Source organism: Mastigoproctus giganteus, chromosome 6, assembly GCF_048544385.1.
Source record: "Mastigoproctus giganteus isolate SK-2022 chromosome 6, ASM4854438v1, whole genome shotgun sequence".
NCBI classification, from domain to species: Eukaryota; Metazoa; Arthropoda; class Arachnida; order Uropygi; family Thelyphonidae; genus Mastigoproctus; species Mastigoproctus giganteus.
Genome location: NC_143580.1, coordinates 115,440,271 through 115,466,337, shown reverse-complemented (window position 1 = coordinate 115,466,337; position 26,067 = coordinate 115,440,271). Strand labels below are relative to the sequence as shown.

General features: G+C 39.5%; 1 protein-coding gene across 1 annotated transcript in view; it reads left to right on the top strand.

The window, feature by feature from the left end:
• LOC150084521 (tubulin beta-2 chain-like) overlaps positions 1–26,067 on the top strand; it is a 139,604-nt gene that overhangs the window by 33,333 nt on the left and 80,204 nt on the right. Inside the window, exon 2 of the mRNA XM_090376471.1 lies at positions 1,094–1,202. Within this exon, the coding sequence (XP_090232597.1) occupies positions 1,094–1,202 (109 nt within the window). The remainder of the gene's footprint in view (positions 1–1,093; positions 1,203–26,067) is intronic.

Below are 26,067 nucleotides of genomic sequence, written 5' to 3'. Positions count from 1 at the left end.
GCCTATAATTGAATTTTTATATAATTTTTCAACTAATTATCCAATATAGGTATACATAAAGTAAAGCAGTATTACCAGCCAAACAGAGAATTAACTGGCAAATAGCAACCTGAAATATATTAGATATAGGGGATAGTGCTTATATTCCAGTTTGCTGCTCACCAGTAAATTCCCTATTCAACTAATAATATTAGCATTATATTGAATATAAATGTAGTTCAAAAACTATGAAATTCAAATAAAAGATCTAATTATTTTCATAATTTGCAACTGAGGATATGCAGGAATCCTATCATTTTGGTTATACAGTATAATGAGCTGTATCCCTTGACAAGTTATAGTGCAGTGTCCCCATGTGATGATATGGAAACAGCTTTATTCTGTCATATTTTATAGTTTAACATTATTTCATTTTGTATTTTATCTATATATTGTACACTGTTGCTGGGAATCTATCATTATTTTGGAATACATTAATATGTATTTTTAATTTAATAGCATTGCACTTAGTCTATTTTTAAATAGTGAAATATATAGTGTATCAAATATCCTTAATATATCATCTGCCACCGAGAACTTATGGTATTTTCAGAATCATGGACACCATGTGCTCCCTGAACTGTTAAATTAACATTTATTAACTGCACAATGAATGATTATGTAGTTAATGAGTGCTAATAATGCACTAATAATGAGTGTGCATTTGACTGAATTTCTCCCAGTACTCATTGTGTTACCATCATTTTATTCATGGTCTTAACACTTTAACCGTCTAAATTATACTTTCTTATCATTTTACAAATTCTTGATGTATACCAGAAGCCATTTGATCTAATACTACCTCAAAAGCTAAAAAATGTTCCTTTAATATTTGTACTGGATTAATGAAGACTTCATTTATAAAAAAAATTATATATTGATAAGTGGCACAGTTTCAGCTAAAGGGTCATTCATTTCATTAACTACTGGAACAAGTTATGAATCTTGTAAAAGTAGTGAGTTTATGTAAATTTAAGAAAGAGTTGGAATAGATTCATTATAAGAAATGCATAAAAATTTTAAATGTGTTAAGAAGGACTTCACATTTTTGCAGTTCTGGGAAGTAATTTCAGATGAACATGGCATAGATCCAACAGGTACATATCACGGTGATTCTGACTTGCAGCTTGAAAGAATTGATGTCTATTTTAATGAAGCATCAGGTGAGATTTTAAGTTGTTTCTTTTTAAATTAATATGTAAATACTGTATAACATTTTCTTATTAAATCTTTGTTTTAGTTATATACAATAGCATTATTAGCATTATATTGTTAATATATTTAAATGCTATAATCAAGCTTATTAGCATTAGCAAAGGCACTTGATGTAAGAAAATAAGCTTATATAGCATCAGCCAAAAAAAAAAAAAATCCTTATTTCACCCATCCACTCGCTCCAAATGTTTGTCAAGTTCTGCCTTGAATCTGTTTAAGCTATCAACTTCTACGACAGATGGAAGTTTGTTCCAGCAATCAACTAGCGGGTGGTTCATTGCTGGAACAAACTTCCGCACATCTATCCTACAACTGTCTTTCCTCAATTTGAATTTATGCCCTCTCAGGCAGATTATTCTGAGCCAGAGGATGAATCCCATCAGCATTGAGCATGCTCAAACCATTCAAGGCTTTATACACCTCAATCAGATCACCTCGCAGGTGCCTAGTCTCCGGACACTGTAATTTGCAAAACTTAAGCCTTCCTTCATAAGAGCAATCTTTTGTTCCAGTCGCTAATCTTGTTGCCCTTCTCTGTACTCGTTCCAACAGCTCTACATCCTTCTTAAAATGAGGCCTCCAGACATGTATACATATTCAAGGTTTGGTCTGACCATTGCCTTATACAAGGGGATAATCACCTCCTTATCCCTGCTGTAAAAATTCCTGTATATCATTGACAAGACACCATGAGCTACTCTTGCAGACCATCTGCACTGCTCAGAAGACTTCATATCTGCCTGAACAATTACCCCCAGGTCCTTTTCATTCTCTACTAGTCAGTGTGGTACCACAGAGTTGATATGTTGCTCTCTGATTACTGCTTCCCATATGTAGTACTTTACATTTGTCAATGTTAAACTTCATTTGCCACCTCTCAGCCCATCTGCTCAACTTTCTAGATCCTGTTACAGCAGTGTACTGTCATTAGTGTCCATTAACAACCGTGCCAACCTTCGTATAGTCTGCAAACTTGGACATTAGGCCTGATATACCATCATCAATATCATTTATAAATACAGAAAACAACAATGGATCCAACACTGAACCCTGAAGGACTCCACTAATAACATTAGTCCTCGAAGAGCAGTGTCCATTGATTACCACTTAGTCTTCTCCCACTCAACCATCCCTTTATCCATAGCAGCAATTTGCCTCCAATGTCACACTGCTCCACTTTGTGCAGCAGTCTTCCATGTGCAACAGGATCAAAGGCTTTTCTAAGATATAAGTATATCAAAGTTATTCTTTGCATTTAGTTCCTTTGTGATTACATCATAGTATCCAATCAAATTAGTCAGACAAGACTTACCCTTAACAAACCCGTGCGGTGTCCGAGCTATAACTGAAGTCTTGGCTAGATGATCCTGCAATGCTTCTTTAACCAGTGCCTCCGTTAATTTCCCTGGAACAGAAGTTAAACTAACAGACCTGTAATTACCTGTGTCTCCCTTTGATCCTCCTTTGTGGATTGGGGTCACATTTGCACATCTCCAGTCCATGGGTACCTCCCCTGAGTTCAAGGAAGCTCTCATAATTATGGCTAAAGGTTTGCTTACTTCCTTTGCCACCTCCTTTAATATAACTGGATATATTCCATCACCCCAGGTGCTTTTCTTGTATTTATCTTCAAAAATTTCTCCTCCACTTAACTCTCAGTTATTACAAGATTATCTAGCTTACTGCTAGAATTAAATACACCTCTGGCATTCCCCTCCTTGAATAACTCCTCATGGTTGAATGTTGATGCAAAATATTCATTTAGTTTGTTAGCCACCTGAGCAGGATCATCAACAGTTGAACCATCGATATCAAGTGGACCCATCTGATTCATCCCCTTGCTTCTAGAGTTTACATAAGTAAAGAACCCTTTGCTGTTTTTCTTTGCATCCTTTGCCAAAGATTTCTAATCATCTGCTTTCGCCTGCCTAATCTCCTTTGTAACTTGGTGACAGACCAGCTTATATCTATAATAGGCTTCTGTGTCACTTGTTAATTTATATGTATCCCATGCATTTTTCTTCTCTATCATATGTCTAATTAATTCATCTGATATCCATTTAGGCCTAAATCTTGAACAATATTTCTTTTGTTGGTATGAAAAGCCTAGTAGTTTCCAAGATTAATTCTTTAAATGTTTCCCATCTTGAATTTGCTGTTGGTAACATCATCAGTTGGTTCCACCGTATAGAATTTAAATACTGTCTCAGACCACCGTAGTCGCCTTTTACGAAAGCAAAAATCCTTCCCTTTACCCTTGATAGTAGTTACCTCTTTGAGTAAATCCTACTTCAGCACACTGATCACTTGCCACCTAGTGGTTCCTTTTTCTGCAGATTCTTGATGCATGAAGAATCATTACTGATAGTAATATCAAGAATATTACTCCCTCTAGTTGCCTCCCAAACATGCTGCTGTAGAAAACAATCATCCATAAAAGCCTTGCTAGTGTGTGAGTGACCAACCCACAAATTCCAGTCAACATCTGGGAAATTAAAATCCCCCATTATAAGACACTAATTTACTGACCCACTCTATTTCTCTGCACAATTGCTCATTATACTAATCAGATTCATTAGGCCTATAACACACACACCTACTCTAATTTTTCCTTTCCCAGTGCTTATATCACCCCAAACAGACTCGACATTGCATTGTCCACCAACATCAATTGGATGCACTTCTTTAGATTTTGTTTCTTAACTAACAGCATAACCCCTCCCTTCCTGTCCTATCTATCCTTTTTGTACATACACGTATTCCCCAAATTCCAGTTCCACACTGCTTATGTCTGTGTGAACCATGTCTCTGATATCCCAACAATATCTGCCTTTGATGTCTTGACTAGCACTTCAAGCTCATAAAATTTATTAACTATATTCCTAGCATTGGTGTACATGCAAGTATACATGCACCTGTTTCTACTCTTAGTTATCCTAACACAGCCCATGTATTTTCTTGTTCCTCTGACTCCCAGCAGTCCTGGAAATTCCCATTGCCTTGCTTTCCAGTCTGCTGCTCAATTGCATTTCAATAGAAGTAGTGTAAGAATCACTTTTACCTCTGCCAGTGGCTACTGTTAGTCTGTGTATCCCTCCAAGCTTGTCAGTTTTCCAACCCACCTAACTCTGCGTCGATAGCATCAGCAAATATTCTTGCACCCTTTCTATTTAAGTGTATCCCATCCCTGTAGAAGCAGTCTCTCCTGTTAACACGCACAGACCAGGTGGAGAAAAATTCTACCCCATGAACCTTGCAGAATCTCTCCAGGGCCGGATTGATAGAGAAAGCTCTCGTCATATATTCCCGCCTATCATGTCTGGGGAGAATTGTAGACACTTTCAAATTCAGCCCTAACTCACACCTTTTTTTTTTCCGGCATTGTCTTGTACTTATTAAGCAATTCTGCTGGTCTCCTACTCTTAATATCATTAGTGCCAATGTGTACAACAATATCACCCTTCGTGCCCTTAAAGGATGATATCTGTCCTACAACGTCAACCTTTGCCCCTGGCAGACACACCCTGTTCCTGGTTCTGTCCTTTTTGCACAATATGATCCCCGTTTCCCTGACAATAGTCACCTACAACAACTAGTTCCTTTGGGACCAGTGCATTCTGCCTTGGTGGTTGCCTCTATGTTGTGTGATGTTCAAGTGCAAGCTCCGGCCTTGATGTGGGCAGCTGAGAGCTTGATGGGCCCCTCAATTTAAATCCTTCAAGGGCATCCACCCTGTCCTTCAAGCTCTCATATAAGCTCATAACAATGCCGAGTTGGCGCCTGATTTCCTCGTACTCCTTACATCGCATGCACACACACAGACATTCCCCTTGGCAATATCATGTCCCGTTCCTGATTGTTCCACAAACATCAAACAAGCAGTGCATTTCAATAGACTGTGATTCAGAGGACAACCGTCCCCCTCAGTTCTCCCCTGAGCCACAGTACTTCCACTAGTTTGAGCCTTTTGCTTTGCTGCTCTGGACTGAGTCATGATTTCTATTCAAGTTCAATAAAATTCCAATACAAAATATAACCCTAAACCTAGAGGTCTGCTGATGAGGCTACTAGGAGATGGTTGTCTTCAAAGCTGCTAAGTGGATTTTTCTTATTTATTGATTTGAAATTATTGTTTTTCTAAAACTTTTGATTTAAATTTAGTAGTATAACATTATTTTGTGATTTTCTGATTAATTTGGTGTATTTATTCTTTACTCGGCCTTGTAATTGCATAAAAGTATCGGTAAGGGTATCCACGTGTTTGCAACTCCGCTGAACGAGATGTTCTTTAGCCATATTTAGCCGCTTGATTGAATAATTTTTACATCGAATTATTTCTGTAAGTAGCTTATAGACCTAGTAAGGATCGTTAGTTTATTCTGAATTCAGACAGCGAGATTTGAAAGTTAATTAATACTTAAGTGTCCGTAGATTTACCGTTCGTAACTTTCCCGCCTTTGTGATACGATAGTTATATACTGTACTAGGTAGCGTTAGTTGAACTTCGTTAGCAGTTAAATTGTACTTTTAAATAAATACATATAACGACTTAGATTACAAACGTAATATAATTAATTATATTTAACATAATTAATAACATAACATAATTAATTAATAAATTAATAGAATCATGACTCAGACCAGAGCAGCAAAGCAAAAGGCTCAAGCTAATGGAAGTGCTGTGGCTCAGAGCAGAACTGAGGGGGGCAGTTGTCCTCTGACTCACAGCCTTATAAAATGCACTGTTTGCTTGATGTTTGCAGAGCAATCGGGTACGGGGCATGATACTGCCATGGGGGATGTCTTTGTGTGAGCGCGATGCAAGGAGTGTATCGATATCAGGAAACAACTCAGCGTTCTTGTGGGCCTATATGAGAGCTTGAAGGACAGGGTGGATGCCCTCGAAGAAACTAAATTGAGGGGCCCATCAAGCTCTCAGCTGCCCACATCAACGACAGAGCTGACACAGACGTGACACAGAGGCAACCCCCAAGGCAGAATGCGCTGGTCCCTCAGGAACTAGTAGTTGTTGGTGACTCGTTTGTCAGGGAAACGGGGAACATGCTTTGTAAAAAGTATAGGTGGAACAGGACCAGGGTATGTCTGCCAGGGGCAAAGGTTGATGACGTTGTAGAGCAAATATCATCCTTTAAGGGCACAAAAGGTGATATAGTTGTACACGTTGGCACTAATGATATTAAGAGTAGGAGACCGGCAGAATTACTTAACAAGTACAGGTCACTGTTGAACAAAAGCCGAGAATTAGGGTTGAATTTGAAAGTGTCTGCAATTCTGCCCAGACACGATAGGAGGGAGCATATGATGAGAGCCTTGTCGATCAATTCGGCCCTGGAAAGATTGTGCAAGGCTCAAGGGGTAGAATTTTTTTCAGCCTGGACTGTACTTGTTAACAGGAGTGATTTGCTTCTACAGGGATGGGATACACTTAAATAGAAAGGGTGCAAGAATATTTGCTGATGCTATTGAGGCAGTGTTAGGTGGGTCGGAAAACTGCTAGCTTGGTGGGAGACAAAGACCAATAGATTAACAGTAGCCACTGGCAGAGGTGAAAGAGATTCTTGCACTGCTTCTATTAGAATGAGCAGAAGCCTGAGAAACAAGATGCATGATATTTCAGAGACTGCTGGGAGCCATTGCGGTACAAGTAAACACATGGGTTGTGTTAGGGTAGCTAAGAATAGAAACAGGTGCAGGTGTACTTGCATGTACACCAATGCTAGGAGTTTAGTAAATAAATTTGATGAATTTGAGGTATTGCTCAAAACATCAAAGGCAGATATTGTTGGGATATCAGAGACGTGGTGTCACACAGATATAAGGGATGCAGAACTGCAATTTGGGGAGTACAACTTCTACAGAAAGGATAGACAGGATAGGGAGGGGTTATGCTATTAGTTAAGAAACACATAAAAAACAAGGAAGTGAAGCCAGTCGACATCGCTGGACAGTGCAGTGTTGAGTCAGTTTGGTGTGACATAAGCATTGGGAGATCAAAATTGAGAGTAGGAGTGTGCTATAGGCCTAATGACTCTGATGAGTATAAGAAACTGTACAGGGAAATAGTGGGCCAGTAAATCAGAGAGTCTTATAATGGGAGATTTTAATTTCCCAGATATTGACTGGAATTTGGGGGCTGGTCACTCACACACTAGCAGGGCTTTTGTGGATTTATTGGATGATTGTTTTCTACATCAGCATGTTCGGGAGGCAACTAGAGGGAGTAATACTCTTGATCTGATTATCAGTAGTGATTCCTCATGCATTAAGAATCTGCAGATAAATGAACCACTAGGTGGCAGTGATCACAGTGTGCTGAAGTGGGATTTACTCAAAGAGGTAACTACCATTAGGGGTAAAGGGAAGGGTTATTGCTTCCGTAAAGGCGACTACGATGGACTGAGACTGTATTTAAATTCTATACAGTGGGACCAACTGATGATGTTACCAACAGCAAATTCAAAATGGGAAGCATTCAAAGAACTTATCTTGGAAGCTACTAGGCTTTACATGCCAACTAAGAAATATTGTTAAAGGTTTAGGCCAAAATGGATGTCAGATGAACTAATGAGGCATATGGCAGAGAAGAAAATGCATGGGATACTTACAAATTAACACATGACACAGAAGCCTATGATAGATACAAGTTGATCTGTAACCAAGTTACAAAGGAGGTTAGGCAGGCGAAGGCAGATTACGAGAAATCCTTGGCAAGGGATGCAAAGAAAAACAGCAAAGAGTTCTTTACTTATGTAAACTCTAGAAGGAAGGGGATGAATCAGATTGGTCCACTTGATATTGATGGGTCAACTGTTGATGATCCTGCTCAGGTAGCTAACAAACTAAATGAATATTTTGCATCGACATTCACACATGAGGAGTTATTCAGCAAGGGGAATGCCAGAGGTGTATTCAACTCTAGCAGTAAGCTACAGAATCTTGAAATAACTGGGAGTAAAGTGGAGGAGAAACTGTTGAAGATAAACACAAGAAAGGCACCCGGGGTGGATGGGATCTATCCAGTTATATTAAAGGAGGCAGCAAAGGAAGTAAGCAAACCCTTAGCCATAATTATGAGAGCTTCCTTGGACTCAGGGGAGGTACCCATAGACTAGAAATGTGCAAATGTGACCCCAATTCACAAAGGAGGATCAAAGGCTGACACAAGTAATTATAGACCTGTGAGCTTAACTTCTGTTCCAGGAAAATTAATGGAGGCACTGGTTAAAGAAGCACTGCAGGATCATTTAGACAAGACTTCAGTTATAGCTCAGACACAGCATGGTTTTGTTAAGGGGAAGTCTTGCCTGACCAACTTGATTGGATACTATGATGCAGTCACAAAAGAACTGGATGCAGGGAATAACTTTGATATTATATACTTGGATCTTAGAAAGGCTTTTGATACTGTTGCACATGGAAGACTGCTACACAAATTGGAGCAGTGTGACATTGGAGGCAAATGGCTGCTATGGATAAAGGGGTGGTTGAGGGGGAGAAGACAGAGTGGTAATCAATGGACACTGCTCATCGTGGACTGATGTTATTAGTGGAGTCCCTCAGGGCTCAGTGTTGGGTCCATTATTGTTTTCTGTATTTATAAATGATATTGATGATGGTATATCGGGCTTAATGTCCAAGTTTGCAGACGATACAAAGGTTGGCAGGGTTGTCAAGGACACTACTGACACTATGCTGTGCTGCAACAGGATCTGGAAAGGTTGAGCAGATGGGCTGAGAGGTGGCAAATGAAGTTTAACATTGACAAATGTAAAGTACTACACATGGGAAACAGCAACCCCAGAGCAACGTATCAACTCTGTGGTACTACACTGACAGTGGTAGAGAATGAAAGGGACTTGGGGGTGGTTGTGCAGGCAGATATGAAGTTCTCTGAGCAGTGCAGACGGGCTGCAAGAGTAGCTCATGGAGTATTGTCAATGATATACAGGAATTTTTCCAGCAGGGATAAGGAGGTGATTATTCCATTGTATAAGGCGATGGTCAGGCCACACCTAGAGTACTGTATACAGGTCTGGAGGCCTCATTTCAAGAAGGATTTAGAGCTGCTGGAACGAGTACAGAGAAGGGCAACAAGATTAGTGAATGGAACAAAGGGGTGCTCTTACGAAGAAAGGCTTAAGTTTTGCAAATTACAGTGTCTGGAGACTAGGCACCAGCGAGGTGATCTGATAGAGGTGTATAAAGCCTTGAATGGTTTAAGCATGCTCAATGCTGATGGGATTCTTCCTCTAGCTCAGAAAAATCACCTGAGAGGGCATAAATTCAAATTGAGGAAAGACAGATGTAGGATAGACGTGCGGAAATTTGCCTTTAGCCAGCGGGTGGTTGGTTGGTGGAACAGACTTCCATCCCTTGTGGTGGAGATTGATAGCCTAAATAAGTTTAAGGCTCAGCTGGACAGGTATTTTGAACGAACAGAGGGGTGAAGTGGAAGTGGGTTTTTTTTTTTTTTTTGGCTGATGCTGCATAAGCTTGCTTTCTTGCATCATATGCCTCTACTAATGGTAATGCATCAGCAAAAAAAAAAAAATCCTTCCCAGACATCACCAGTCCCACCCACCTCCAATAATTTGTCTAGTTCTTCCTTGAATTTTGTGATGTCTTCGAGATGCCCACTTCCACAAAAACAGATGAAAGCTTATTCCAACAATCAGCCACCCGCTGGGTGAAGAAAAACCTCCACACATTTATCCTGCAAACCATCCTTCATCAACTTGAATTTATGCATTCAAAGCCTTAAACACCTCAATCAGATCACTTTGCAGGTGTTTAGTCTGCAGAAACAAAGCCATATCTTGGTAAGACCTCCCTTTCATTCTCTTCAGCAGTCTTGCTGCCCTTCTCTGCACCCATTTCAACATACATCCTTCTTAAAATGAGGCCTCCAGACCTGTATTCAATACTCAAGATGTGGCCTAACCATTGCCTTGTACATGTGATAATCACCTGCTTATCCCTGCTGCAAGTTCCTGTATATTATTTAGAAAACCCCACGAGCTGTTCTGGTAGCCTGTCTGCATTGCTCAGAAGAATTTCATATCTGACTGCATAATTATCACCAGGTCTTTTTCATTTTCAATACCCTGAGTGTAGTACCATACAGTTGATAGATTAATCTGGAATTACTGGCCTGATATGCTCCTTTATCAATATCATTAATGAATATAGAAAACAGTAATGGGTCTACCATTAAACCCTGAGAGACTTCATTAACAACACTAATCCAAGAAAGCAGTTACCATTAATAATGCCATACTATTCAATTTGTACAGCATTCTTTCACTTGGAACAGTATAAAAAATCTTGTCTGAAATTGAAGCATATGATGTAAAAATGTTTTTTTACATCTAGTTCCTTTGTTATTGCATCATAGTATCCAATCAGATTGGTTGGACAAGATCATCCCATAACAAATCCACACAGTGACTGGCATATAACTGCTTTCCTGACTAGATGGCCCTGTATTACTTAGTTAACCAGACTCCATTATTTTACATGGAACAGAATTAAGCTAATAATTAATTAAAACAGTGACTCATGTCACTGTTTTATTCTCCCTTTGTGAATTGGAGATACATTTGCACATCTCTAGTCCATAGGGATGTCCCCTGAATCCAAAGATGCTCTCATAATTATGGTTAAGTGTTTGCTTTGCTGCCTCCCTTAATATAACTGGATAGATCCCACTACCCCCAGGTGCTTTTTTTTTTTTTTAAATGTTAAACTTGAACAGTTTCTCTACCACTTTCCTCTGTTATCACAAAATAATTTAGCTTAGCCCCTGTAGATTTTGAACTTCTGGCATTCCCCTCCTTGAATAACTCTTCATGTGTGAATGTAGATGCAAAATACCTATTCGGTTTGTTGGCAACCTGAGCAGGATCATCAACTGTTATGCCATAGACACAAAGTGGACCAATGTGATCCAACTCATTTTTTTTTTTTTTTTTTTATATTGTTAATGTAAGTAAAAAAGTCTTTTCAGCATTTTCTTGGCAGAAAATGCAATTGGCATGCAATTCTTTGCCAAGCGATGTCTTGTAATATGTCTTAGTTTGCCTAACTTCCTATGTGCCTTGAATACAGACTTGAATATAGTTTGTAGCTGCCATATGCTTCTGTATCACCTGATAATTTATATGTATCCCATGCAATTTTTTTTTTCTCTGCCACAAGTCTTATCAGTTCATCTGACATGCATTTAGGTTTAAGCCTTGAATAGGATTTCTTAGTTGGTATGAAAAGTTTAGTAGTTTCTACAGTTACTTTCCTGATTGTTTTCTAGTTAGAATTTGCCATTAGTAACATCAAATGGTTCCACTGTATAGAATTTAAAAACTCTGAGACCAATGTGGTCACCCTAATAAAAGGAAAAGCCCTTCCATTTACTGTTGACAGTAGTTATGCCTTTAAGTTGTTGTTGTTCCTGTTGTTATTTGGATTTTAGGAGCATTAGCAACTAAGGCCATATTGCTCCGGGATATGTGGTGGTCATTCCCTGACCTTTCTGCATCCTCCGTATTTGGTGGTGACTGGCTCGAACCCCGGTCTAATCAAGAAGTATGTGCTACACACTGCTGCTCCTTCCCACCTGGCTACGGAGGTGCCTGTTATGCCTTTAAGTAAATTCCTCATCTGTTCACTGCAATCACTTGTGCCTCTCTGCCCCTCTCTCTCTCTGCCTGACTCTCTCATGTTGCTGTAGAAAACAGTCGTCCAATAAATCCACAAGTCTTGCTGGTGTGTGAGTAATCAATGCACAAGTTCCAGTCAATATCTGGAAAGTTTATCTTCCGTTAATAAGACATTGTAATTTACTGGTTCACTGCATTCACTAGGCCTATAACATGCTCCTATCATATTTTAATTTCTTAGTGCTTATGTCACACCAAATTTACTCAAGAATGCATTGGCCACCCATGTCGACTGGATGCATTGCATTATCCCCAGGGGCTCCCATCTGGTGAGTATGGGCTTGGCACACCCAGGGGCCTGAGCTGGATATCAACATTCTTCTCTTCCTTGGTGATTCCTTTCTACTTCTCTCTCTCTCTCTCTCTCTCTCTCTCTCTCTCTCTCTCTCTCTCGGGAATGTTTTTTTTTTTTTTGGCTGGTGCAGCATAAGCCTCAGGCTTCCTCGCACCATATGGCTGACCATAATAAATTAGATTTAATATGCTTCTTAACTAAGGCATAACCCTCCCCCCTGCTGTAGACATTGTACTTCCCATATTCAAATTCTGCATCCCTTATATCCAAGTGATACTATGTCTCCAATATTCCCATAATATCTGCATTTTATGACTTATTCAGTACTTTATTTATTATGCTGCTGGCTAATCATCGCTGCGAAGACTTTGTACTCCACCGAACATAGGTCAAGACCATTTTGTACTCCACCGAACATAGGTCAAAAATAATGTTCTCTCCAGCAACCAGATGTCCATTTGATACTGTCGGAATCCTTGTGCCATCACACTTCTAAATACAGCCCTACCATGAATAATGTTTATTTGGGTAAATAGATAGATAGATATTATTTTCATGTTTCAATGTTTGCTATGGCTGTTGGTACTTGCATAGCCCCTGTTACTGCATGTATCCTCAGTAATCCTAGCCTAAAGTGATCTTAGCATTGTCTCTACTTAGTGAAGGCCACCTGTCCATGTCATGAACAATAGTGACTTTTTTTGTCTGTTCTAACAGAACTATTCAACATAAAAACTTAATGCTTTCAAATAGGGGTAGTGAAATGAGCAATATTCTGGTGGAAGATTCTATACATAACTGTCAGGCCTGTCTGAAGAAGGTCAAACACATCTGCAATGGCGACAGTGGCTGCTTCCTGTGCGGAGAATGCTGAGGAGGGTCACAAATTTTCAAAATTTCAAAGTCAGCTAAAGAGCCCACCGCCGGAGGAGATCTCCAAGGAAATCTAATGTCACCCGAGAAACCCAGGTCGACATCTCTAGATGTGTATTGAGCTTAGAAGCCTGAGGACACATAGCAGCCACATTGACCACTGATAATTAAAGTGCCATTCTGTGCCTTGGATTAAATGACTTGGAGGATACTCCCACTGATTGTGCTGTTACTAATTTCATTGATTGCGGTAAAGTTACTGATTTCACCCCACGACTAAGAACACTATTGGAACACAACATTATCTCATATCCACCTCCCACATCAGCACTACTTCACAGACTGAAGGGACCCAAAAACCCAAGGTCTCTGCATCTAGTTGAACAGCAAGATTGTCTGCACTTTCCCTGATGTGGAGGTCACAGCAGAGATGAATAGACAATATTCAGTCGGACTTTGAAATAAATGCCCTCCTGTTCGTTCTACCCAATTTCATGTAACAGCATTCCTCTTGCCAATGCTGAGTAACTTCAAGGCATCACTACTGAAATGTTTACAAATGGAAGTTGACAGCTTCTATGACAAGTGCTATGATTTCTTCTCTAGTGAAATTCGTGGGGATGTGAAACGTAGCAGTCCCCATTATCAATCCAAGTCACGAAATCAGCATGGAAGTAAAGGCATAGGTCATTATATTCTTGCCTTGGAATATTATGAAAAAGCTCAGAAATAGATTGCCAAACAGTAAACACATCACATTTCTATGCAGAAGGCAAAATTTTACCTTTGAAGAGGAGGTAAAGAATCCAGTGATTCACATCTTGCATCCCTTCCAACCAACCTTAGCCCTGCCATCATGAGTGCCTTACAATTTATCAACATGCACAACTCATCAGTCCATTCATTCAGTCATCAAGAAATCCAGAAATTATGCCATCGGCACACATGAGAATTGTACCATGAAGTGATATCAGCTATCATACCAAATCACTAGGTCACAACATTGAAATTCGGCCTTATGAAAAATGTCATTAACAGGTATTCTTGCAAGGACAGAGCCATATCCCACTAGTAACACTCATCGCCAAGAGTCAAACAGTTGCACGGACCAGGTGCGCGAATGAAAAAGGCATGTGTAACAGGCACGTCAAATTCCTCTAGACTCGCAGCCATGATGCCACATCACAACTACACCTCTAAGAATTTTTTCAAGGCTGCATCCCCTAACAACCTCTGAACAAATAGCTAATGTCCTCCTTCAAGACCTCAATGTCAGTATAGAAGTCACTAAGCTACCCACCAAGAGCAATAACTATACTTCATTAAGTTATCCTGTGGAGCAACACCTGTCGAAGCCATTAGCAATCCCTCTTCCTGGCTAATCAGTGTTGTTTTCGACAGTTCTACCCAATCCATGTCTCCAAGGAACAACACAGAAGCCGCACCAGACACTCGGCTGAATGGAAGCTGACATGAGACCCAGGTGCAACGGTGGTTGCACTTTTTATGCCCTACGGAGAACAAGATAGCTGGTTCTACCATTTCAGTAGACAATGCAAATTCTCTGAGCGAGCGAGACAAGCCGATCCCAATGGTGATCACAGTGAGATGGCTATGACCTCATTAGGTTCTTCCTTTCTTGAGGCCCAAAAACTTAATTCAAGTGCCTTGCTCTGACACTGTTAACTGTAATGTATCAGAACGTTAGGAGCTTAAGAAATAAAATAGACTGCTAACAGGCAAGTTTGATATCTTAGTTATATGCAAAACAGCATGAGCAACAAAAGTAGTGATAGCTACACTAGCAGGCTATGGGCCAGAATTTACTTCCAGGAGAAGCAGAAGGAGGGGGGGGTGTTGCTTTGGTCTTCAAAGAAGTAACCTTCAAACTGCTGAACACTAACTCCAGTGACTCATCAAATTTTGAAGCCCTAGCCATCAAACTGCTCAGAAATGCATCCGCAGTAGATAACTGCTGAATGTATGTCCCTCTGTACCTACTCTTGATATAATTACTGTGGTGGCCACTTGTGCACCTCAGCTCACCATATCGTCATTGGGGATTTCAACCTCACTCCCCAGCTCACAGCCCTTGAAGTCAGCAAATATACAGCTAATTGATCATTGCCCTACTAGAGGAGAAAACCATCTTGACTTGCTGTTTTCCTCCTTAACATGTATGAATGAAGAACCACCTGAGGCTCACTATAAACCGGATCACCATCCTATCATTGCTAAATTAATCATACCTACTTGGGGACCACTTGCCTGAAAAAATGTCAAGACCTCTGTCATTGTCAACCCCAAGTTCCTTAACAGCCAAAATGTCTCCAAACTACCACCTTTATACCATGGCATGTCCTTGAAAAGTGTGACATCTTGCTTGCTATTAACAGGCTGGGTAAACATTGCACAATATGCCATATCAAAGAAGATAAGAATCTCGTCTCATCCAAGGCCTTGTGGAATTGAGAAGTACACATGGCTTTTCTATTAAAGCAGCAGCTGCACCAGATTTGGAAAAGTATTCTACAGGTTTCTGATCATATCTTGTATTCAAGAGCATGAGCATAATTTAACAGGGAGAAATCAAGAGCAATAACAGCACACCTGGATGCTCAACTTCAAAAAGGGAAAATCCTGTACTACTACAGATCCCATAGCTTCCTTAATCAGCTGGACCCAGCTCAATGGCTAGATCATATCATCAGATTCCATACACCCACAGGACAACCAAACCCTTTTCTATGTCCTGACCATGAATTACAACAAGACATAGAAGAGGGTTTCTACACACCAGCTGATAGTAGTGATAAATTCGCTTCCAGCGACTGCAACTGCTGGGGCTGACAAAGTGCCACAATTCATGATAAAATGTCTTGGCCCATTCATCCTTCAACTGCCCGGGTCCATTTTCAGTGAAATTCTGACCACAAGAATCTTTCCTGAAGTCTGGAATAGCTACCTTGACAGATCACATCCACAATTTTGAAATCCCACCTACTTTAATCACTTTTGGCCAATATCTAATCCTTCAACACTCCTAAAAATCTTGAAAAAAATCATGCTGCCCATCTTAATGAATCACATCCTTGGAGATAAGTTACCATAGATCCACTATGCCATCTGAAACCAGTCCACAGTGACCAACCTCCTTGCAAACACACGCACTATATTGTCTGCTTTTGAATGTCATGAGGAAGTCGCAATAGTGTACCTAGATATTGAAGCTGCCTTTGATGCCATCAATGTGTCGGCACTCCTTTGCTTACTTGAAGCCCACTATCTAATCCAGGAGATTAGATATCCTGTGGTTTATAGCATCACTCCTCCACAACAGGGTCTTACAAATTGATGCCCATGGACAATCACACAAGGTGATCTCTGCTGGTGTTCCACAAGGAGTCCTATCTGGCTTGCTGTTTACAGCCATCATTGGGCCTCTTGTCCGTAACAATGAGAAAATCGTCACGTATGCAGGCGACATAAATTCTAATACCTGTTGCTTCCAACTTGAGGCTACACTATGTATCGATAATAGTCTCATCAATATTGCCTCTTACCTCAAACAGTATAGACTCTTAATCAAAACACAAAACTAATGGTGTTTTCCCTCAAACCAACCCTACAGTAATAGCCCCAATGCGCGATGGAATTGTAATATCTGCCACTCCCACCCTCTTAGATATGGGAATAGTATTCGACCCAAAACAGGTTTTATACGCGTTTAGACAAGCTCATGTCAAGAGCAGCATCTCTTCAATGGGCAGCCAAACAGCAGTTAATCTATGTCAAGGATCCTCAAATAATTAGAACAGTAATTTATACTCCACTTCTCTATGCCACTGAAGAGTGGGCATCAGCAGCCAACCTTGCTGCAGAGTTCTGGCTCCTTAAATGGGCTAATCGGAAACAGGACAGAACTACAGCCTTAGCCATTTCAATGGGGATGCAGTGACTACATGATATCATTGAAATAAGACTGGTAACTACAGTTAAAATGATCACGGGCCAAATCAACACCGTGCATTTGTGATTCGTGTTACTGGCGAATACCCAAGAGAACTGTCAACCCCAATGCTCTGCTTGAAGAATCAGACTTCATATCTCAGACTGTTTCCTCCCAAATCAAATACTAACAGAAGTACAGCATGGGGACCTAGATGGTGACTTGAATAGGTTTTGCACCAATAGAACCTATAGGAAAGAGGTCTTAGCAACTTGCCTGAATCCCAGAAGCCAATAAGAACAAGCTCTTGCTCCTCTCCACACCATCTGCCAAGCCATCTCTCCACACCACTGTGCCAAAGAAATTTATCGTGTACATGCAGGGGCTAAGTACACATACCCATGCTTCTGTAAACAAAAGCACATCGATGAGTATCCACAGTGAAAGTATGAATGTCATTTGTGTATATTATATATATCGTAAACATAAGCTTACGTGATGTGGCATTGTAAATACAGTTAATACTTGCATCATGTGAGGAAGCATGATAGCGTGTTTCACTTTTTAATTTTTACTTTTCTATCATTGTGTAGATAATTAATTATTTAATTCTGATGTTGAGTCCCTGGCCTTTGTCCATAACAGGACAGTTGCAACTTAATTTTATTTATTCAAGTTGTATTCATCTAGTTGCAATAAAGATTTTCTTTCCCTCACTCTCTTAGTCAATATCTGTAAAGTTAAAATCCTTCATTATAAGACATTTATTTGTTCCATGAAGACCCACTGCAAGGCTTGAAATCCCCGACACATTGATTTTCAGGCTGCTGCATGTTCCAATAGAAGCAGTGCAAGAATCACTTTTACTTCTGCCTGTGACTCTAGTTAATCTGTGTACCCTCCAAGCAATCTTCCTTACATTTCGAGGGTACAGCTCTTACAGTTTTTGCAGGCTGGCTCCTAGTTAGCACGCCGGAATGAACCTATTGGTAGCTCTATAGAAGGTTTCTGGATCAGCTAATGTATAATCTTTCTACCTCTATTCTGCCAGATAGTGACTGGAGGGAGTCAGAGTAGTGTTTATGTGCGGGGCATTGTTGAAGCCACATTATGTCAAGGATCTGGGTATATTCATACCATGTGTACACCACATCCAAAAATTTCATTACTTCATACAGCATGTCCCACTCACTTTTTCTTACTATTGAATACACCATGAATTGTCAAACTAATAGAGTAAGCTTCTCTGCGAAAAGATCTAAACCTCCCAAATACTTCCTAATTCATTTCACACATATACGTGGTCTCATTTCTAATCTCAACGATGTCCATTTACACTTGCAGTCTGCCAAACTCCATGTACTTTTTATGACAGAATCTCAGTTATCGGTTGATTCAACTACTGCTCATCTCAGTTGCCCAAATTATTCACTGTATGATTCCTTTTGCATATTGTTATTGGTTTGTTTCCAATTCTTAGTTTCATTTTCTGCCTACACCAAAGCTTGCAACAATTGTAAAGCAGTTATTAATCAGTCCAAACTAGAGTTTGATCAGGCTAAGAGTAGAAAACTTGCTTTTTGCCCTAATGGTAGCCAAGCATTCTGGTCTCTTTCCAAAGCTATTGTCCACAACTTTTGCCCATCTCTGCTCTCACCTCTGTCCAAATCAGATAGTTCTATTGTCACGTCAGCCGAGGATAAAGCTGACCTGCTAGCATCCCATTTTTCTTCCTACTGATGTATTAATGATCTTGGTAAAACACCTACCATCATTCCCAACACATTCCATTCAATGCCTCCTGTGGTCTTCCGTCAAATGGATGTCAGAAGGATTTTGATAAATCTTGATGCTGACAAAGCCCCAGGTCCCAATGGTATTTCTCCACTTGTTCTCAAAACCTGTGCTCCTGAACTTACTCCTGTTCTTTGCCACCTTTTTTCACTTTCTTATTCCAAAGGTGTTTTTCCTTCTGCTTGGAAATTTGCTCATATCCAGCCAGTTCCTAAAAAGGGTGACAAATCCCTCCCATCCAATTATTGTGCCATTGCAATTACTTCTACTCTTTCTAAAGTAATGGAGAAATTAATTAATCACCAACTCTTAAACTACCTAGAAACCTTCCATCTGATCAACGATCGCCAGTATGGATTCAGTCAGTGTCGATCCACTGGTGACATTCTGGCTTATGTTACCCATTTATGGACTAATTCAATGGAAAAGTTCGGTGAAACACAAGCAGTTGTTCTTGACATCTCAAAGGCTTTCGATCGTGTTTGGCATAAAGGTCTTCTGAACAAGCTTCTGTATTATGGTTTGCCAACTGTTTTTTGTAGTTGGTTATCCAGTTTTCTCTCTGATCACTCACTGAGGGGTGACGGTAGATGGCTCTCTGTCTTCTAACTTCTCCACTAATGCCGATGTCCCCCAAGGTTCAGTTCTTTCCCCCACTCTTTTCCTCTTGTATATTAATGAACTTCTTCCATTGACTGGAAATCCTATCCATAGTTTTGCCAATGACAGCACATTGCATTCCACTTTCCATTTTGAGGAACCTTGTCCTGTTTAATCAGCTTAAACTTCTCAAATTTGCTACGAATTCCTTAAATGCCGATCTTTAGGTAATTCTCCAGTGGGGTAAAGACAACTTAGTTGATTTCAATCCTTCTAAAACTCAGTTTTGTCTTATATCTTGCAAAAAGGATTCTTCTGCTCCTGTGCTTATCGTTAGTGACACTCCGATTTCTAGGCAAAATGATATATCTCTTTCGGGGATTACCCTGACTTCTAATCTCTCTTGGCACAAGCACATTACAAATATTGCTTCCTCTGCATCTAAAAAAACTTGGTTTTCTCTTTCACTCTTGGCATTACTTTTCTTCGAAACAGCTGCTCACTCTGTATAAATCACAAATCCATCCTGCCATGGAATACTGTTACCACATCTGGGGTGGTGCCCCCAAAACCTCTCTCAGGCTTCTTGATTCCATTCAGAAGAGGGTAGTTAGGTTAATTAATGATTCATCTCTAACAGAGTCTCTCCACTTGCTTTCTCATAGACGTACTGTTTCTGCTACATGCCTCTTCTACAGATACTTCCATGGGCACTGTTCTTCTGAATTGGCTTCTATAATTTCCGCTCTCTCTTTCATAACAGTCCGAACTCGTGCCTTTTCTGGAACCACCTTCCTTCGTACGTATTTTCTGAAGATTAGTCTACAGAAGTTCAAGCCTAATGTCAACAAATATCTTCTTTCGTCATCGCAACCTCCAACCCAAGCATGGTACTAGGTACTATAGGTTTTAATACCTCTCCTGTTTGGAGTTTACATAAAAAAAAAAAAAAAAAAACTGAGACACAAATAGATATTTGGAAAACAAATATCTATTTGTTTTCAAATCCGCCTTACACTGCCTCAGTGGCATCAGCAAATCCCTTCCCAGTGTATACCATCCCTGTAAAAACAGTCACAGTGGTCTCAGGTTTTAAATTCTATTCAGACTGACTAACTAATGCTACTAGTTGCAAGTTCTGTAGTAATTATAGAAGCTGCTAAGCTCTTCACACAGACTAAGTTTGGTAATCAAACAGGAACCAAGCCAGGACCTATCCAAATGAGTGACACATGGAAATACCACTATACTCTCATGGAGGCTTGGGTATAAAGAAGTGCTGCTTAGCACTGATAATGAACTATTCTACCAATCTTAACATTCCTCATATCTATTTGTTATCATTTAAGAAAATCAAAAGCAGCATTGGCCCCATTACAAATCCTCAAGCCCCTCCGAGTAATCATTAGTCACAACCCTCTGTCTCCTACCCTACATTTTCCCTCTGAACATTTTCCTTTGATTCCATCATGTTTCAGCTTATGCTGTAACTTCCCATGTGTGAACTTAGTCAAATTCTTTTCTGAAATCCAAGTAAACAATACCTAAATTATTTCTGACATCCAGCCCATGAGTGAGTGTCAATATTTCTAACCAGGTTGATTAAACATGATTTTCCATTTACAAAATCATCCTGTGCCTCCGTCAGAATTCTATATCTGTCTAAATGATCCTGTATTTCCTTCTTAATTGTTGTTTCCCTTATTTTCCCTACCACTGAAGTCAAATCGCTGGTAATTCCCCCACTTCACTTTTAGAAACACCTTTACATATTGCCAATACACTGGCACTTCTGTAATCCAAGGAAATCTGTCCTGAGACCAGAAATACTCTCATAAGCCAAATTGGTTGAATGAACTTTCTTTTTGCCCCCCTCAAAATTACTGGATATATCCTATGAAATTCAGGAACTTTACCCACAGTTATGCCCAAATGATTTTCCAATAAATAAGCTTAAATGCCGATATCACTAATGTCATGTTGCCCAGCTTCACTCCCAAAGTATCTCCAGACCAGTAATGGTCTTTCATCTGTAAATATCAATTAAAAATTCATCTGTGACATCAGCTGGATTATTTAACACTTTCCCTTACCCATTAGCATTAGTAGAGGCATATGATGCAAGAAAGCAAGCTTATATAGCATCAGCCAAAAAAAAAAAAAAAACCCTTCCCATTTCACCTATCCATTCACTCCAAATGCTTGTCTAGTTCTCCTTTGAACTTTCAAAAGTTTTTGACCTCCACTACGACAGATGGAAGTTTGTTCCAACCATCTATTCTACAATTATTTTTCTGCAGTTTGAATTTATGTCCCTTCAATCTGAGCAGGAGGAAGAATTGCATCAGGTTTGAGCAAGCTCAAACCATTCAAGCCTTATACACCTCAGTTAGATTGTTTTGCAGGTGATTAGTCTCCAGACACTGTAACTTACCTTTCTTGGTAACAGCAACTGTTTGTTCAACTCGCCAATCTCCAGCAGCTCTGCATGAGGCCTCCAGAACTGTATGCAGACCTGTGGCTTGACCATTGCCTTATACAAGGGGACCATTTATACCCTTATCCTTGCTAGCAAAATTCCTTTATATCATTGACAAGACTAGCTACTCTTGCAGCCCATTTGCACTGCTCAGAAAACTTCATATCTGACTACACAATTATCCTCGGGTCCTTTTCTTTCTCTACTACCCTGAGTGTAGTACCACTCAGTTGGTATGTTACTGCTCAACTTTTCCAGATCCTGTTGCAGTAGTGTACTATCATTGCTGTCATTAACAACCCTGCCAACCTTAGTATCATCTGTAAACTTAGACATTAACCCTGATATTATTTCACCAATAACATTGATAAATACAGAAAAAAACAATGGGGCCCCTACAAAGAGCAGTGTCCATTGATTACCACTCTGTATTCTCCCACTCAACCATTATTTTATCCATTGTAGCAACTTGCCCTTAATGCTATACTGCTCCAATTTGAACAGTAGTCTTCCAAGTGCAACAGTATCAAAAGCTTTCCTAAAATCCAAGTATATGATGTCAAAACTATTTTTTGCTTCTAGTTCCTTCGTGACCACATCATAGTATCCAATTAAATTTGTCAGACAAGACTTCCTTAACAAAGCCGTGTTATGTTTGAACTATAACTGTGGTCTTGTCCAGATGATCCTGCATTGCTTCTTTAACCAGTGCCTCCATTATTTTTCCTGGAACAGAAATTAAACTAACAGGTCTGTAATTACTCATGTCACCCTTGGTGAATTGGGGACACATTTGTACATCTCCAGTCCATGGTGGCGTCCCCTGAGTGAAATGGAAGCTTCCAAATTTATGGCAAGGGTTTACTTACTTTCTTTGCTACCTCCTTTAATATAACTGAATAGATCCCATCCACCCCAGTGCCTTTCTTGTGTTCAATAGCAACAATTTCTCCTCCACTTTGCTCTTTGTTTTTACAAAATTATTTTGCTCTCTGCTATAGTTTGATAAGCTTCTGTACTCCATTTCCCTACCAACTTCTTGATGTGTGAATGTAGATGCAAAATACTCATTGTATGTCAGTTATCTTGGCAGGTTCACAAGCAATTGAACTGTCGATATCAAGTGGAGCAATCTGATTCATCCCTTTCCTTCAACAGTTTACATAAGTAAAGAAATCTTTGCTTTTCTGTTTTGCTTCCTTTGCCAAAGATTTCTCATAATCTGCCTTCTCTTGCCTAACCTTCTTTGTAATGCAATTACAGACTAGCTTATATCTACCAATGTCTTCTGTATCACCTGATAATTTATATGCATCCCATGCATTTTTCTTCTCTGCCACAAGTCTTGTTAGTTCATCTGCCATCCATTTATGCCTAAAACTTGAACAGTATTTGTTAGGTGGGGCAAAAAGCCTAGTAGCTTCCAAGATTACTTCCTTGAATGCTTTCCATTTGAATTTGCTTTTCGTAACATCATCAGTTGATGCCATTGTATAGAATTTAAAATCAGTCCGAGACCACATTTTAAAAAAGCAAAAACCCTTCCCTTGATGGTAGTTATTTTCTTAAATAATTCCCACATCAGCACACTGTGATCACTACCACCTAGTGGTTCCTTTTTATGCAGATTCTTAATGCATGAAGAATCACTGCTAATAATCAGATCAAGAGTAATACTTCCTCTAGTTGCTTCTGGAACATGCTGCTGTAGGAAAGAATCATCCATTAATCCACAAAAGCCTTGCTAGTGTGCATGTGACCAGTGCACAAGTTCCAGTCAATATCTGGGAAGTTAAAATCTCCCATTATAAGAAAATCTGATTTACTGGTCCACTCTATTTCCCTGTACATGTGTTCATTGTACTCATCTGAGTCATTAGGCCTATAGCACACTCCTAATCTTAATTTTGCTTCCCAAGTGCTTGTCACACCAAACTGAATCAACATTGCCCTGTCCACCCCTGTCAGCTGGATGCATTTCCTTAGATTTTGTGCTTCTTAACTAACAGAATAATTCATCCTCCCTTTCTAACCTGTTCTTTCTGTACACATTGTACCCCCCCCCAAATTCCAATTCTACATTCCCCACATCTGTGTGACACTGTCTCTGATATGCCAACAATATTTCCCTTTGATATCTTGACCAGCACCTCAATTTCATCCAATTTATTTACTAAACTCCCAGCATTGGTATATGTGCAAGTATATGTTCCCCTGTTCTTACTCTTAGTTATCCTAACACAACCCATTTATTTACTTGTTCCATGATAACTTCCTGCAGTCCAGGAAATCCCTAGAAACTTGCATTTCAGTCTGCTGCTCATTCCAATAGAAGCAGTGCAAGAGTCATTTTTATCTCTGCCTGTGTCTACTGTTAATCTATTAGTCTGTGAATCCTCCCAAGCTAGCAGTTTTCCAACTTGCCTAACACTGTCTCAATAGCATCAGCAAATATCTGTGCACTCTTCCTCTTTAAGTGTATTCCATCCTTGTAGAAACAGTCTCCTCTTAACAAGCACAGACCATGCTGGGAAAAAATTCACAAGGGTCCAATCTGATTCAATCTTTTCTTTGTGTGAACACAAAGAAAGAAAGAATGAATCAAATCAAAAACTTCCTCTCTATCCTTATTCTTTGCTCTGTTAGGCAGCAATTTATCATAATCTGCCTTTGCAGCCTAACCTTTATACAGCTATTATAGATCAAATTTCAGCTGTCATAGGCTTCCATGATTTTCATTACTCTAACTTTCTTATGCCTTCTGTTCTATTAAATTGGCTAGTTTAGATATTTCCAAACTTTTATACCTTGCATATCCTAGAATATTCCATAAATTTCATTGCCCCCTTCCAGAACAGAGCAAATAAACAGATTTGATATAATTTTGCCATGGGTATACATACTTTTATAAATTAATGTTTTTGTGGCTAATTATTTTTCTTGTATATTATTATTATTATTAGCCATATGGTGCAAGGAAGCCTGAGGCTTATACTGCACCAGCGGAAAAAAAATTAGACAGAGACAAGGACCCTAGTTGTGCCAGGCCCATACTCACCAGATGTGAGCCCCTGGGGTTATCTATGGGTATTGGTCCCTGTTGAGAGTCTCTTGATGTATACTGGCAGTAACTGGTATTTTTTCTTTCCTTTCCTTTTCTTTGTGTGTGTATTTGATCTGCTTTTCATGTATTTATTTCATTTTCATCATCTTCTTCCAGTCACAGCTCCCTGAGGAGCTGTTGTGGCCACCAACAAATTCCTCCAACTGCATCTATCGTGTGCTATACGAGCAGCATCGCAAAGTGTCATGCCCAAAAGTTCACTGATCCCATCCTTCCACCTAGTTGCAGGTCTTTCTCTGCACCTCTTTCCCTCTGTTTTTCCTTCCATTATATTCCTCAACAGAAAGTTTTTCCTTCTTACTATATAACCAAAAAACTTGTTTTTTTATGTTGATGCTATGAAGAATTTTAGGCCTGCTAATTTTATTCAATACCCACTCATTTGTTCTTCGATCCAAGTAAGAAATACACAGTATTCTCCTGTAAAACCACATTTCAAATGCCTTAATTTTCTTCCTGTCAACTCTTCAGATTCCATCCTTCACATCCATAAGTGGCAACTGGAAAAATTATTGAATCAATGATTCTCAGCTTTGTCTTTAGGGGCAGATTATGATCTCTCCATAATTTTATCAGATTAGCGGCCAAAGTTTTAACAATTGCCTGTTGTCTCTTTACATTGTGTGAGCAGTCATTATCTTTATTTATTCTTGACCCTAAGTAATCAAATTTATCAATTTCTTTGATATCTTGCCCATTAACCTTCACTTTACTGAAACCAAGATTATCACCATAATTTTAGTTTTACACAAATTCAGAAACAATCCTTTTTTCCTGCTGGCTTTGCATACTCTCCTCAGTTTCTTTAAGATGATCCTTAATTACAAATTAGCACAGCATCATCTGCATAACGAAGGTTGTTTATCTTTAGTCCTCCAATTTTGATGCCAGTCTCTAAATCTTCCAAAGCTTCATGCATGATATCGTCGGCATAAAGATTAAAATGGTGAGGTGACAAAATAC